Source organism: Bactrocera dorsalis, chromosome 2 (assembly GCF_023373825.1).
Source record: "Bactrocera dorsalis isolate Fly_Bdor chromosome 2, ASM2337382v1, whole genome shotgun sequence".
NCBI lineage: Eukaryota > Metazoa > Arthropoda > Insecta > Diptera > Tephritidae > Bactrocera > Bactrocera dorsalis.
The window spans coordinates 16,732,182-16,749,189 of NC_064304.1; the positions used below are offsets into that span (position 1 = coordinate 16,732,182).

The 17,008-nt window shown below is 38.2% G+C and overlaps 2 protein-coding genes across 2 annotated transcripts; both read right to left on the bottom strand.

Annotated features, from left to right (window-relative positions):
* Positions 1 to 5,337: 5,337 nt before the first annotated feature.
* Positions 5,338 to 7,475, bottom strand: LOC105222834 (valacyclovir hydrolase). Its single transcript, XM_011200351.4, has 3 exons — positions 6,877 to 7,475; positions 6,558 to 6,813; positions 5,338 to 6,415 (listed from the first exon to the last, which is right to left on the bottom strand). Exons 1-3 carry the CDS (start codon positions 7,379 to 7,381, stop codon positions 6,319 to 6,321), a joined length of 858 nt encoding a protein of 285 aa, XP_011198653.2. The 5' UTR covers positions 7,382 to 7,475; the 3' UTR covers positions 5,338 to 6,318.
* A 5,367-nt stretch (positions 7,476 to 12,842) lies between these two features.
* On the bottom strand, positions 12,843 to 15,718 carry LOC125776451 (valacyclovir hydrolase-like). The gene is made up of 3 exons (XM_049448370.1): positions 15,044 to 15,718; positions 14,731 to 14,977; positions 12,843 to 14,604 (listed from the first exon to the last, which is right to left on the bottom strand). The coding sequence occupies exons 1-3, from the start codon at positions 15,543 to 15,545 to the stop codon at positions 14,508 to 14,510; spliced, it is 846 nt and encodes a 281-aa protein (XP_049304327.1). The 5' UTR covers positions 15,546 to 15,718; the 3' UTR covers positions 12,843 to 14,507.
* Positions 15,719 to 17,008: the final 1,290 nt, after the last annotated feature.

A 17,008-nucleotide genomic window follows, 5' to 3' on the forward strand; every position in this document is an offset into this window, starting at 1 on the left:
GTATGAACTATATGTCACAGAATGTGAAAAGGAAAACGTAGCACCAGTGAAAGAAAAATATTACTATAATGTGTTCTCTACAAAATTTAATTAACATTTTAAACAACCATCAAAGGATACATGTCAAACTTGTGATGCTTTCCAAATAAAAATTCAATCTTCAGACGATGTGGGAATTAAGATGGCAAAAATTGAAAAGGAAAAACACTTAGAAGAGGCTGAACGGGCTCGCAGTCAAATGGCTGCCCATCGAATGGCAACATCGGAAAAATTGTTCAAATTTTCTTTTGACTTGGAAAAAGTTTTAGCCTTTCCCAAGTTGACCACATCTGTAGCTTATTATAAGTGAAATTTATATGTTTATTATTTTGGATGTCATGAATTCAATAAAAATATAAGCCACATGCTTGTTTGGCCAGAAACTGAAGGATCTCGTGGGTCTCAAGAAATTTCATCTTGTCTAAAAAAGTACATAAAGACTTACGCTGCAAACTTCGAAAAAATAATAACATATTCTGATTCGTACCGGTCAAAACAGAAATATTAAAACCGTCTTAAGTTTATTGAAACTTCTTCAAAGCACGGAAATCAAAGCTGAATCAATTGACATGAAATTTTTGGTAAGTGGACACAGCTATTGCCCAATGACTCAGATTTTGCCATTATTGAGTCATGCGCGAAAAAAAATCACAACATTTTTTCACCAGATGATTGGTACCATATAATCAAAACATGTAAAAAGAAATCGTCGTTTCATCTAATCCAAATGACTCACTAATATTTTTTGTCAACAAAACCTTTAGAACAGTCTATCATTAACAGAAAAGTAACCGTAACAGGGCTTTCAGTAAATTGGCTGAAAAAAAATTAGAAAGGTCCAAACCCTATCTCATACAATTCAAATGTGACCATAATGAAGATACAGAATTTCAAGTCATTAATATAAGAAAATCTTTAGTGGGTAGACCGCAAAGTTTGAAAAATATAGATCAGCCTTTATTATATCCTAGAGATAGAACTGTGACAAAGGAAAAATGGAGAGACATGATGGACCTGCTAAGGTTCATTCCTCCTAATAAACACGATTACTATAAGAACTTGTCAATAAATCGAAATGACGAATCCTCGCATACAGCTGATGAAGAAGACATTATTTATAATATTGCTGAATCATCCCAAAGAATAATGCCACTAACATAAATCTGCTATAAATTAATTCCAAAAATTATTTTATAACCGAACTTCCAAAATTAATTTTTTATGGAATGCCTGTGATAAAAAAGTATAATAACTAACTTTTTCTGTAATAAAAACTTAAAAATGATAATACTAAATTTAACTTTATTACTTTTTTCAGTTGCCATATCGATTAACTCCATCAGTCACATGAAACGTGTAACATTACTAACGATTAATTATTGGCTATTCTTTCTTATTAATTTTATATACCGTTAGATGAAAGCTATATCTGCTATTATGCAATCCACATTATATATTTGACTTCATATTATCGGAGGAATTTTTTCAAAACAATATACATTACATCATCGTGTTTCTCAACTTTTCGTTTTAAGGAGTTAATCGATGTGTGCACTGAGCTCAAATTAGTTAATGTAAGTACACACTTTTCCAGTGCCTTTCTTAACGAATCAAAAAAATTATATATAGGCATTGTATACACATATGAATACAAACGATCAGAATGGCGAGGCAAGTTGGTTTCCGAATTACTATTCATCCGCGCATGTGATAACTTTAGTAAAAATTCTATAATAAGTCTTAATGAAACACGTCTTCTTTGGCAAAGTCGCATCACTGCCACCCTCACAAAACCCTTTTAATCGAGAACCTATAATATGCCATAACTAAGCACTAAATTAATATTACAGGTAAAACTGTTTTTCGGGACATTGAATTGTTGTAGCAATTTTGGAAAAATGTGTGTGGCCCCCATATCTTTTAAACCACTAAAGCTACAACAACCAAATTCGCCTGGCGAAAATGTTATAAAAGCTTCTATCGACAGTGTGAAAATTGATAAAATTAGATTATAATACAGCCCTCCCTCTATAATGGTACTGTTAAAAACTACTAAAAGCACAACAAATCAATAACTTCGCCAGAGCCATTTTACCTTTAAAGTAGCCGGGGTAAAAACTGAACGATGGGCGTGGCCCGGCCCACTTTTAGATTAAATCCCATATCTCCATACCCGCCAAACCGATTTCAGTCAAATTTGGTACGTGACATTCCTCTGACATTCTTATGATACATTGCGAAAATTGGTGAAATCGAACTACTCGTATAGCCACGCCTACTTCTCAAATTACACAATTTTAAATTCCATTTGAAATTTTCAGTTCTCAGTATACAAACCAAGAGTCAATTAACATAAAGTAGAAAACTTTGGATGAATGGTGCCTTTGGGGAGTGCCACCTTATGACTAGAAATTTCCCAAATCGAACCAAAACCGTTCAAGTCTTTAAGTACTGAATATGTGAAACTAGTGCTATAGTTGACTTTTTACCGAAAGTATCGGTCAATGAGTGAGATATATATGTATAATGAAATTCAGAGAGAATACTTTCTTGATATTTCACTTAGACTCCATATACTTAATTTTGATATTTTCGAACTTTCGGTTATCTTTATACCCCATATACTGGCCAATATATGAGTTATCTTATTAAAATTGAGATTTGGGTTTGGTGAAAACTCGCCCCAGATCCCATATAACTAGAAGCCTTATAGGTACTCCCCTCACTTTCATTCTTGCAAGTTGCAAGAGTATAATATGTTCGGATACACCCGAACTTGGCGCTTCCTTACTTGTTTACTAAATATATTGAGTTAATAACATAAATAATAATTCAATTAGTGCGATAATATAAATTTATTTTTATCGTTTCCGTATATGAATGTATGTATTATAACAGTTTGTATGCTTACTCATATGTACATAGTTAGATCAAACTAGAAACAATTTTCCAGTACCAATAAAATAAATACTGTATTGTATGTACACATGTCTATTTTTGTTATTACTGAACCTCAGTTTATTATTAATCAGTTCAATGCATCTATGCATATACATATATAAACATTCATATGTAGTATTATTTGACAGTGTATACGACTCACTTTATGATTTGCAAAATGTTGACGAAATGTTAATAGTAAAATGAATAATCATCAAATACTGTTAAGGTAGTTAACAGTGCAGTTACTAAAATATGTCATTTACAGGAGAGTCTTGAAAAAGTTAACCATACGATATGGAGGAGAAAAGTTTTTTGAAACAAAGTTAACCATACGATATGGAGGAGAAAATTTTTTTGAAGCAAAGGGTGTTCCAAAGTTCACGCAGGATTGAAATTAAATAGAGAACAGGTGTTTGTCTTTCGATTTTAATTTTTTTATTGAATCATAAATTATATAGGGTAGGGTTATTTATGGAATAACACATCGGGCGAATAGTCTGCATGGCTTTCCATATGCATATGCGCTCGTTTGATGCAACACGTAACCCCATAGAAAGAATTGTAATGATGTTAAACAATATGATCTAGGGTAAGTAAGTAAGGATACAAATTCGTATCACCAAAACGAGAGTACACGTCCTGGAAATGTCTCATGAGTGTAAACGAAGTGCTTCGTCTCTTTGAAACCACGTATCGGCCACATCAATATCATTTAATTTCGGCAAAAGGAACTGGGTTAAGATGTCGTGATGTCGAGCACAAGTAACAGTCACTGTTTCTGCCTCCAGCACAAAATATATACTTAGTACACCAAATATTGACACGATGGGGGTGCATGTTTTTCGAAAATTAACTGTGGGTTCTCAGAACCCCATGAGCGATTAACAAATCCATTAAGGTGAAAATGTGCTTCTTCGCTCAGGGTGATTTTGCTCGAAAAATTTATGTTAGAAATTTTGCGAAAAAATTTATCATTCATTATTCGAAGAAATTGTGTATAAATTATAAACAGTTTTGATATCTTCTTGACTTCTGGAGAAAGCTACCTAACCACGGCCCTTAACTTGTCGCTAGCCACTTCAAATACCCGACATGGGGACAGTCGGAAGAGTGGTCCTACTACTGAAACTCGCCAACAAAGAGGAGTCTTATCTTTCGATAACTATCCTTTCCCCAGTAGTGAAGACAGTTGACCTTATCTCATCATTGGAGTTTAGCAGACCACCAGCATGGCTTCGGCAAAGGGCACAGCACTCCCACAGCACTTAGCGTCATAAATACCTAAATAGCTTATGATCGAAAACCACCCTGTTAAAGGGCGATCCTCGTAGCGTCGGAGTTGTCAAAAGCTTTTGACACAGTCAACCACACAACGCTATTTGAGGACATCTAATAATCCACGTTCCCTCCAGGGGTGAAGAGGTGGGCTATGAATTACTTGAGCGGTTCGCAAACGGGTAACCCACAGCGTGGTGTTCTCTCTCCATTGCTGTTTAATTTCCACATTTCGAAACTCCATCAACCAACAGAGGGAGTTTCTGTCACGGCGTACGCTGATGGTTGCACGATAATGACGTCGGGCAATGGAATCGATGACATGTGCTCAAAAGTAACCGGTTATCTCTCCAACCTTTCTCGCTTCTTTGCTGCAATTAGCCTAACACTCTCCCTCATTAAATCCACATCGATCAGATTTTAGGTGTGACACTAGGACAACTTGTGATCCTTCAATCCTCATACGACCGTGATAACTGCCAAAGTACATAGCCGCAACAAAATCTTCAAGTCGCTAGCCGGCAGCACATGGGGATAAGACAAAGAAACGTTGTTGGCAACATACAAGGCTATCGTCCGGCCGGTTCTTAACTAATGGATCAGCTATAATCCGAATTATTGTTACGAGCCCTAAAGCGTTACAAATGATCATTACGAGTATAAGAAAGCTAATGTGAGAATTAAGTTTCCAAAAAATAGTTTTTGAAATCATTTACGCAGGGGGTGTGACAGTTGAACTCAGGTGAATGATCCTATTTACATCCGTTTGGGGAGCAGATGTATTGTATATTACGGGTATGTCGTATTATTAGGTATTATTACGTAAGTCAAATATTAAAAATTTCGAACTGTTACACATACTTGAGTTTGTCATATTCTGCAATAATTAAAAATATTTTGTAATTTTATATTTTTTTGTGTGTAGATGTAGTGAAGGTCGTTTAAAGGCAAAGTCAAAAGATTTGATTGCAAAATATAATTTGGGTGATCCGATCGCTGGAAACTTTTATCAGGCACAAAACGACGATTATGTGCCGGTATTAAGAGCATAAACTGTTAACTAATTGCAAACACAAATAATTATAACAGATATTTTATATATTTTATTTATATATATACATATACATGTGTTTATAAATATATATCAAATATATAAATAGTAAAAAGTTTTACTTTTCACTTAAGACGAATTAACATTTAAACAACACATTACCACAATCGGTTCTGTTGACTGCGGGATTACCAAAAGGTCATCGAGGATATACATATATATACGTACAGGGTTTGTCCGGAAAGTAATAGGACTTCCGACGGCGGTGCAAGCCGAAAATGCAGCGTCTGTTAGAGCAGAGGTACACGATAAAATTCTGTGTGAAACTCGGTAAATCTGCGATAGAGACGTTTGAAATGATCAAGCAGGCTTATCCAGACGTTGTTTTAGCAAAAAGTATTGTGGTTTGGTGGCACCAGGCCTTTTTGGAGGGCGGGAAAGAGGTCGCTTATGAAAACCGTGCTGGGAGACCTGTGACTTCGACAAACACCGACAATGTGACTCGTGTGCACAAAGTTTTGAACTTAGACCGTCGACTAAGTATTCGTTTAATTGTACAGATGTTAAATTTATAAAATTCTGTGGTTCATGACATTGTGACGGAGCACTTGAACAAGTGCAAGGTGTGCGCGAAGATGGTTCAAAAAGTGCTCACTGACGACCGAAATTGCGGCGAGTGGCAGTGAGCTAAGAAAATTTGAACATGTGTGGAAGGGAACCCCAATTTTGGAATAACGTAATCACAGGTGACGAGTCATGGATCTTTTAGTATGATCCCGAGACAAAGAGGCAATCTTCCGAGCATTTTGAGACGAGAGAGGGGATCCAAGCAGCATGTGCCTCAGCTCTCAAGTTTATTCCGGAGAATGCCTTCCGTGATGCCTTCAATGCTTGGAAATCGAGCTGACAGCGCTGCATCGACGCAGAAGGAGCCTATTTCAACTCAGTATTATTACTATTACTTTACGAACAAACCCTGTATATTAAATTGTTTTGCTTTCAGTACGATGTTAGGGCTTTTGGGTTAAGAAATCCGCTACCAATTTATTGAACTCGTCTGCATAACGTAGATGAATATTATGTTTGCCTTCGGGGAATTCATAATATCTAAAAATTTAAAATGTATGCATTAATTTTTAATCAGAAATAGTTGAAATATTATGGAAATATAAAGAATATATAATTAAATAACTAGTAATCGCAGAAATATACATGTTCCTAAAACATTGAAAAAGGCAAAATTTCTTACTTGCAATCTCTTATACGTTCCCTTAGATATGATACGTGATCGGCGACAATCATTACATCCTTCTTGCCATGCAATATAAAAGTTGGCGCTTTTATTTGGTTTACTTCTGTGCAACAATAACCTCCTTTACGATCTTTATAAATTGCAAACACAGCATCAGTCCACGCAGACCACAATTTTGGAAATCCCTCTACACCGTATACTTTCTCCATTGCTTCACGATTGCGTTGTGACCATTTCTGCACATCGCGCAAAACTGTAAAATCCATTACATGCTGTAAAATAATTTGATTGTGTTAAAATGTTATTGTGTATTTGCCTCGCAATGTTTTTTCGTCTTCAGCATTCAAATAAGCACCGGCACCCCATATAACTAATTTTTCGACACATTCGACAAAACGACCCGCCACAATGATGGCAGTTACGCCGCCATTACTCCATCCTAGTACAGAAAATTTGGGTCTTCCTAAAGCATGCATCAGCTCTACAGCACAACGTGCATCGTTTTGTAAAAAGTCGAGATCAAAGCGTCGTTCTGGCGGTACCGACTTTCCGTAACCGGGCGGATCCCATGCAATTATTGTATGATTTGGTAGCAGCTCAGGTAGCTTTTCAATTTGTGGTTTGAAATGTGACCAGCCAGAGCCAAGTGCACCAGGCATTAGCAATACGTTTTTGTCCCCTTTGCCCGTTTGTACATAATTGATGGTGATGCCGTCACTAAGTTTTACTTTTGTTTCTATGTAATTATTGCGTTGCGACATAGTACAATTTACCAACGGCTTTAGGATTCGGCTATACAGATTTGGTCCCACGTGGAACATTATGCAATCCTGGATGGAGTAGAAATAACGTCCAGTGGCTTAATGATAAGCAGCAAAATAGAATGAAGAATGCCGACACCATTTACCGATCATATTAGTGTCGTTTGCTGATAAGCGTTGCGGATAAGAAATAGTAATACCAGTATGAGTTCAAATTAATTATTGTAATAATAAAACAATTAATATCACACTTTTCCAGTGCTTTTCTTAACGAACTTAAAAAAATTATATATAGGCATTATATACATATATGAATACAAACGATCAGAATGACGAGGAAAGTTGGTTTCCGGAAGACAATCGGTTTGTTCCTGCGCGCATCTGATAACTTCAGTAAAAATTCTAAAATAAGTCTTAATGAAACACGTCTTCTTTGGCAAAGTCGCATCACTGCCACCCTCACAAAACCCTTTTAATCGAAAACCTATAATATGCCATAACTAAGCACTAAATTAATATTACAGGTAAAACTGTTTTTTGGTACATTGAATTGTTGTAGCAATTTTGGAAAAATGTGTGTGGTCTCCATATCTTTTAAACCACTAAAGCTACAACAACCAAATTCGCCTGGCGAAAATGTTATAAAAGCTTCTATCGACAGTGTGAAAATTGATAAAATTAGATTATAATACAGCCCTCCCCGCTATAATGGTACTGTTGAAAACTACTTAAAGCACAACAAATCAATAACTTCGCCAGAGCCAAGTTACCTTTAAAGTAGCCGGGGTAAAAATTGAACGATGGGCGTGGCCCGGCCCACTTTTAGATTAAATCCCATATCTCCATACCCGCCAAACCGATTGCAGTCAAATTTGGTACGTGACATTCCTCTGACATTCTTATGATACATTGCGAAAATTGGTGAAATCGAACTACAGCCACGCCTACTTCTCATATAACACAATTTTAAATTCCATTTGAAATTTTCACAGCTCAGTATACAAACTAAGAGTCAATTAACATAAAGTAGAAAACTTTGGATGAATGGTGCCTTTGGGGAGTGCCACCTTATGACTAGAAATTTCCCAAATCGAACCAAAACCGTTCAAGTCTTTAAGTACTGAATATGTGAAACTAGTGCTATAGTTGACTTTTTACCGAAAGTATCGGTCAATGAGTGAGATATATATGTATAATGCAATTCAGAGAGAATACTTTCTTGATATTTCACTTAGACTCCACATACTTAATTTTGATATTTTCGAACTTTCGGGTAACTTTATGCCCCATATACCGGCCAATATATGAGTTATCTTATTAAAATTGAGATTTGGGTTTGGTGAAAACTCGCCCCGGATCCCATATAACTACAAGCCTTATAGGTACTCCCCTCACTTTCATTCTTGCAAGTTGCAAGGGTATAATATGTTCGGATACACCCGAACTTGGCGCTTCCTTACTTGTTTACTAAATATATTGAGTTAATAACATAAATAATAATTCAATTAGTGCGATAATATAAATTTATTTTTATCGTTTCCGTATATGAATGTATGTATTATAACAGTTTGTATGCTTACTCATATGTACATAGTTAGATCAAACTAGAAACAATTTTCCAGTACCAATAAAATAAATACTGTATTGTATGTACACATGTCTATTTTTGTTATTACTGAACCTCAGTTTATTATAAATCAGTTCAATGCATTTATGCATATACATATATAAACATTCATATGTGGTATTATTTGACACATCGGGCGAATAGTCTCCATGGTTTGATGCAACACGTAACCCCATAGAAAGAAATGTAATGATGTTAAATCATACGATCTAGGGTAAGTAAGTAAGGATACAAATTCGTATCACCAAAACGAGAGTACACGTCCTGGAAATGTCTCATGAGTGTAAACGAAGTGCTTCGTCTTTTTGAAACCGCGTATCGGCCACATCAATATCATTTAATTTCGGCAAAAAGAACTGTGATATGATGTCGTGATATCGAGCACAATTAACAGTCACTGTCTCTGCCTCCAGCACAAAATATATACTTAGTACACCAAATATTGACACGATGGGGGTGCATGTTTTTCGAAAATCACCTGTGGGTTCTCAGAACCCCATCAGCGATTAACAAATCCATTAAGGTGAAAATGCTTCTTCGATCAGGGTGATTTTGCTCGAAAAATTTATTATTCGAAGAAAATGTGTATAAATTATAAACAAATTTGATATCCACGGTCCTTAACCTGTCGCTGACCACTTCAAATACCCGGCATGGGGACAGTCGGAAGAGTGGTCCTACTACTGAAACTCGCCAACAAAGAGGAGTCTTATCTTCCGATAACTATCCTTTCCCCAGTAGTGAAGACAGTTGACCTTAACTCATCATTGGAGTTTAGCAGACCACCAACATGGCTTCGGCAAACTGCACAGCACTCCGACAGCACTTAGCGTCATAAATACCTAAATAGCTTATGACCAAAAACCATCTTGCTAAAGGACGATCCTCGTAGCGTTGGAGTTGTCAAAAGCTTTTGACACAGTCAACCACACAACGCCATAATCCTTGTTCCCTCCAGGGGTGAAGAGGTGGGTTATGAATTACTTGAGCGGTTCGCAAACGGGTAACCCACAGCGTGGTGTTCTCTCCCCGTTGCTGTTTAATTTGTACATTTCGAAACTCCATCAACCAACAGAGGGAGTTTCTATCACGTCGTACGCTGATGGTTGCACGATAATGATGTCGGGCAATGGAATCGATGACAGGTGCTCAAAAGTAATCGGTTATCTCTCCAAATTTTCTCAGTTTTTGGCTGCAACTAGCCTAACACTCTCCCTCACTAAATCCACATCGACCATATTCATAAGCTGTAAGAATGAGTACAGACTAGACCGACTGCCAATAACTGTAAGAGTTCAGGTGTGATGTAAGTGAGGAAAGTATTCTGATCACCATTCACTTGGGAGTGGTCAGAAACGATTCTTTTACATATGATTCAAGCAGCTCACGACTTCCGGTCTTTGTCCAGGTATTCTCTAGGTAGCCTAAGAACATCCGTTTGAAGGCGAGCTAAAGGGAGAAGGCGAAATATCCCCTACATAGGGTTGTGCGCAAGGTTTGGGACCCGCCACGTAAAAAAACACCCCCAGTGAATAGTTATATCCAGCCTCGGTTGAGAGGCTCCCAATTTGATGACGACCATGGAAAACGAAATAAGGACTACGAATTGAGGGCATGCACCTGGAATGTCCGGTACCTTAATTGGGAAGGTGTCGCTGCCCAGATGGTTGATGTCCTCGTGAAAATAAAGGCTGAAATCACCGCCGTCCATGAAATGTGATGGACGGGACAAGGACAGAGGCGAGTAGGGCCTTGTGGCATTTACTACAGTGTCCATAAAAAAGAGCGCAAGTTTGGTGTGGGATTCGTGGTGGGAGAGAGACTCCGTGGCCGAGTACTCTCATTCACTCCAGTAAATGAACGTCTAGCCACAATCCGCATCAAAACGAGGTTCTTCAGCATATCGCTGATTTGCGTCCACGCCCCGACGGAAGAGAAGGACGATGTGACCAAAGATGCCTTTTATAAGTGCTTGGAGCGCACTTATGAGAGCTGCCCCCGCCACGATGTCAAAATCGTGCTTGGCGACTTCTACGCCAGGGTGGGCAAAGAAGGTATCTTTGGCACTACGGCCGGCAAATTCAGGCTCCACGCTGTGATGGACGGAAGACACGTCTCCAGTGTTTTAGATGTGCGTTCGCTCCGAGGTCCTAACATCGACTCGGACCACTGTCTTGTTGCAGCCAAGATTCGCACCCGCCTCTGTGCAGCAAAAAACGCACGCCAATAAGCACAAGGAAGGTTCGACGTCGAGAAGCTGCAATCACAACAGACAGCCGAACGATTTTCTACTCGGCTCGGAGTGCCGTGTCGTAGCGGAGAGAAAACAGGCTGCCTCGGGATAGACACCGAGAGTTGAAGAGGGAAGCGAGACGCATTTGCAGACAGAAAAAGAAAGAGGCTGAAATGCGTGAGTATAAAGAGCTTGATAAGCTGGCCGGCAGGGGTAATGCTCAAAAATTCTACGAAAAAATGCGGCGGCTTACAGAAGGTTTCAAGACCGGAGCATACTCTTGTAGAACCCCCAAAGGTGATCTAGTCACCGATGCGAGGAGGGAACACTTCTCCAGCCTGATGAATGGCAGTGAACGCACAACACCGGGGGAAGGCGAACCCGATTCCGCAATCGATGACGAATGAGCAGACGTTCCATTTCTTGACCATGAAGAAGTTCGAATAGCAATTACGCGCCTGAAAAACAACAAAGCGGCGGGGGCCGATGTATTGTCGGCCGAGCTATTCAGACACGGCGGCGAAAAACTGATAAGGAGCATGCATCAGCTTCTTTGTAAAATATGGTCGTTCGAAAGCATGCCCAACGATTGGATTTTAAGTGTGCTATGCCCAATCCATAAAAAAGGAGGCCCCACAATCTGCGCCAACTACCGTGGGATTAGCCTCCTCAACATCGCGTATAAGGTTCTATCGAGCATATTGTGTGAAAGAATAAAGCCCATCGCCAACAAACTGATTGGACTTTATCAGTGTGGCTTTAGACCTGGCAAATCAACAACCATGCGCCAAATCTTGGAAAGGACCCGTGAAAGGAGAATCGACACTCACCACCTATTCGTCGATTTCAAAGCTGCTTTCGACAGCACGAAAAGCAGCTGCCTTTATGCCGCGATGCCTGAATTCGGTATCCCCGCAGAACTAATACGTCTGTGTAAGCTGACGTTGAGCAACACCAAAAGCTCCGTCAGAATCGGGAAGGACCTCTCCGACCCGTTCGATACCAAATGAGGTTTCAGACAAGGCGATTCGTGCGACTTCTTCAACCTGCTTCTAGAGATCATAACTTTGAAGTTGTAGATAATTTCGTCTATCTTGGAACCAGCGTAAACACCACCAACAATGTAAGCCTGGAAATCAAACCTAGGATAACTCTTGCCAACAGGTGCTACTTCGGACTGAGTAGCCAATTGAGAAGCAAATTCCTTTCTCGACAAACAAAAACCAAACTCTATAAGTCACTCATAATTCCCGTCCTGCTATATGGTGCAGAGGCTTGGACGATGTCATAGTTTTACGCAGGGGGTGTGACAGTTGAACTCAGGTGAATAATCCTATCTACATCCGTTTGGGGAGCAGATATATTGTATATTACGGGTATGTCGTATTATTAGGTATTATTACGTAAGTCAAATATTAAAATTTTCGAATTGTTACACATACTTGAGTTTGTCATATTCTGCAATAATTAAAAATATTTTGTAATTTTATATTTTTTTGTGTGTAGATGTAGTGAAGGTCGTTTAAAGGCAAAGTCAAAAGATTTGATTGCAAAATATAATTTGGGTGATCCGATCGCTGGAAACTTTTATCAGGCACAAAACTACGATTATGTGCCGGTATTAAGAGCATAAACTGTTAACTAATTGCAAACACAAATAATTATAACAGATATTTTATATATTTTATTTATATATATATACATGTGTTTATAAATATATATCAAATATATAAATAGTAAAAAACTTTTACTTTTCACTTAAGACGAATTAACATTTAAACAACACATTACCACAATCGGTTCTGCTGACTGCGGGATTATCAAAAGGTCATCGAGGATATACATACATATATATACGTACAGGGTTTGTCCGGAAAGTAATAGGACTTATTTTCTTCCGCCGCGACGTGCAAGCCGAAAATGCAGCGTTTGTTAGAGCAGAGGTACACGATTTAATTCTGTGTGAAACTCGGTAAATCTGCGGCAGAGACGTTTGATATGATCAAGCTGGCTTACCCAGATGTTGCTTTAGCAAGAAGAATTGTGGTTTGGTGGCACCCGGCCCTTTTGTAGGGCGGGAAAGAGGTCGCTGATGAAGACCGTGCTGGGAGACCTGTGACTTCAACAAACACCGACAATGTGACTCGTGTGCACAAAGGTTTGAACTTAGACCGTCGACATCCAGTGAGACGAATTCGCGCGAATATATAATTTATCAGAGACGTCTACCACAGCAAAAAGATAAGAGAGAAATAAAAGCATTGCAATGTGGCAGCAACGGTGGCAATCTTCATGCAAAGGACGGTGGACCTACCGACTGATTTCGGACATACACTCGTGGATAGGTAGACAACATGGGGATCTTGATTTCCATCTTACCCAAATACTCAGTGGGCATGGTTGCTTCAGAAGCTACCTTTGCAAATATAGTCAAGACTTTAGTCCATACTGTCCGACGTGTTCAGAGTGTAGAAAAGACTCTGAACACGTGTTCTTTTATTGTCCTCGGTTTTCAAGCAAAAGGGAAAAGCTGAAACCACCCTTGGAGGTAGTATCACGGTGGAAAATTTGACAGTACTTATGTGCGAGTCATCTGTAAAGTGGAAAGCTGTCAGTGAAGTGGCAAATCAAATTATGACAAAATTGAGACAATTAGAACAGATTAGGCGTCAGTCAGTCCGTGCAATAGAGGAGACTTAAACGTCTTCTTCTCTCCCATGAAGTAATACTTTGTCCAGTGATCCCGTGGGAGAGACATAAGGTGGGAGTAGGTTGGGTTTAGCGGATTAAAGTCCCGCACTCCGTTTTTCGATGCTTCCTTCTATAAAAAAAAAAAAACTAAGACCGTCGACTAAGTATTCGTTTAATTGTACAGATGTTAAATTTATAAAATTTTGTGGTTCATGACATTGTGACGGAGCACTTGAACAAGTGCAAGATGTGCGCGAAGATGGTTCAAAAAGTGCTCACTGACGACGCGAAATTGCGGCGAGTGGCAGTGAGCTAAGAAAATTTGAACATGTGTGGAAGGGACCCCCAATTTTTGAATAACGTAATCACAGGTGACGAGTCATGGATCTTTTAGTATGATCCCGAGACAAAGAGGCAATCTTCCGAGCATTTTGAGACGAGAGAGGGGATCCAAGCAGCATGTGCCTCAGCTCTCAAATTTATTCCAGAGAATGCCTTCCGTGATGCCTTCAATGCTTGGAAATCGCGCTGGCAGCGCTGCATCGACGCAGAAGGAGCCTATTTCAACTCAGTATTATTACTATTACTTTACGGACAAACCCTGTATATCAAATTGTTTTGCTTTCAGTACGATGTTAGGGCTTTTGCGTTAAGAAATCCGCTACCAATTTATTGAACTCGTCTGCATAACGTAGATGAATATTATGTTTGCCTTCGGGGAATTCATAATATCTAAAAATTTAAAATGTATGCATTAATTTTTAATCAGAAATAGTTGAAATATTATGGAAATAAATAACTAGTAATCACGGAAATATACATGTTCCTAAAACATTGAAAAAAGGCAAAATTTCTTACTTGCAATCTTTTATACGTTCCCTTAGATATGATATGTGCTCGGCGGCAATCATTGGATCTTTTTTGCCATGCAATATAAAAGTTGGCGCTTTTATTTGGTTTACTTCTGTGCAACAATAACCTCCTTTACGATCTTTATAAATTGCAAACAGAGCATCAGTCAACGCAGACCAGACTTTTGGAACACCGTATACTTTCTCCATTGCTTCACGATTCCGTTGTGACCATTTCTGCACATCGCGCAAAACTGTAAAATCCAATACATGCTGTAAAATAATTTGATTGTGTTAAAATATTATTGTGTATTTGTCACGCATTGTTTTTTCGTCTTCAGCATTCAAATAAGCACCCGCACCCCATATAACTAATTTTTCGACACATTCGACAAAACGACCCGCCACAATGATGGCAGTTACGCCGCCATTACTCCATCCTAATACAGAAAATTTGGGTCTTCCTAAAGTATGCATCAGCTCTACAGCACAACGTGCATCGTTTTGTAAAAAGTCGAGATCAAAGCGTCGTTTTGGCGGTACCGACTTTCCGTAACCGGGCGGATCCCATGCAATTATTGTATGATTTGGTAGCAGCTCAGGTAGCTTTTCAATTTGTGGTTTGAAATGTGACCAGCCAGAGCCAAGTGCACCAGGCATTATCAATACGTTTTTGTCCCCTTTGCCCGTTTGTACATAATTGATGGTGATGCCGTCACTAAGTTTTACTTTTGTTTCTATGTAATTATTGCGTTGCGACATAGTACAATTTACCAACGGCTTTAGGATTCGGCTATACAGATTTGGTCCCACGTGGAACATTATGCAAACCTGGATGGAGAAGAAATAACGTCCAGTGGCTTAATGATAAGCAGCAAAATAGAATGAAGAATACCGACACCATTTACCGATCATATTAGTGTCGTTTGCTGATAAGCATTGCGGATAAGAAACAGTAATACCAGTATGAGCTCAAATTAATTATTGTAATCATAAAACAATTAATATCACACTTTTCCAGTGACTTTCTTAACGAACTAAAAAAAATTATATATAGGCATTGTATACATATATGAATACAAACGATCAGAATGACGAGGCAAGTTGGTTTCCGGAAGACAATCGGTTTGTTCCTGCGCGCATCTGATAACTTCAGTAAAAATTCTAAAATAAGTCTTAATGAAACACGTCTTCTTTGGCAAAGTCGCATCACTGCCACCCTCACAAAACCCTTTTAATCGAAAACCTATAATATGCCATAACTAAGCGCTAAATTATTATTACAGGTAAAACTGTTTTTTGGGACATTGAATTGTTGAAGCAATTTTGGAAAAATGTGTGTGGCCCCCATATCTTTTAAACCACTAAAGCTACAACAACCAAATTCGCCTGGCGAAAATGTTATAAAAGCTTCTATCGACAGTGTGAAAATGGATAAAATTATATACTATAATGGTACTGTTAAAAACTACTGAAAGCACAACAAATTAATAACTTCGCCAGAGCCATTTTACCTTTAAAGTAGCCGGGGTAAAAACTGAACGATGGGCGTGGCCCGGCCCACTTTTAGGTTAAATCCTATATCACCATACTTTGACTTTTTACCGAAAGTATCGGTCAATGTGTGAGATATATACAGTGGCGGACAAAAGTCTACATACACCCCCTATTTTCATTGACATGAGAGTACAAAAAGTTTTTAAAAAAGTGTATTTATACAGTTTTATTCTAATATTTATTATAATAACAATGAACTAAAAAAAACCATTATTTAACGTAAAACAACAAATTTATGGAAGAAAAACTCAAAAATTGCTTTGACAAAAGTCTACATACAGTTCGAATCTCATACTTTGTACATTGTTATATTAACAGTAAGGTACCGTTAGCCTTTTTCTTTTATTTCAATATGTTTATTGTTTGACATTTATTGAATTTAGTTGTGGTTTAAACACTTCAATAGCTATAATAGCTCCGCGAAATGTAATATCAATTGATGTAATAAATTTGGTGATGAAAGAAAGAAAAGAAAAAAATCATATGACGAAATTTCTAAAATTTTAAACTTGAGTCGAGCAACAGTACAGACAATTCTAAAAAACTTTAAAAATAATGGTTCCAACGAAAATAAACCGCGCAGTGGACGCCCAAAAAAACTATGTCGTAGAGACGTCAGCCTGATTCTCAACGAATTAGACCAAAATCCAAAAGTAAATGCTCCAAATTTAGCCGAACGCATGGTAAGTACGTCACAAACGAGAGCAATAAAAAAAACTCTAAACGAT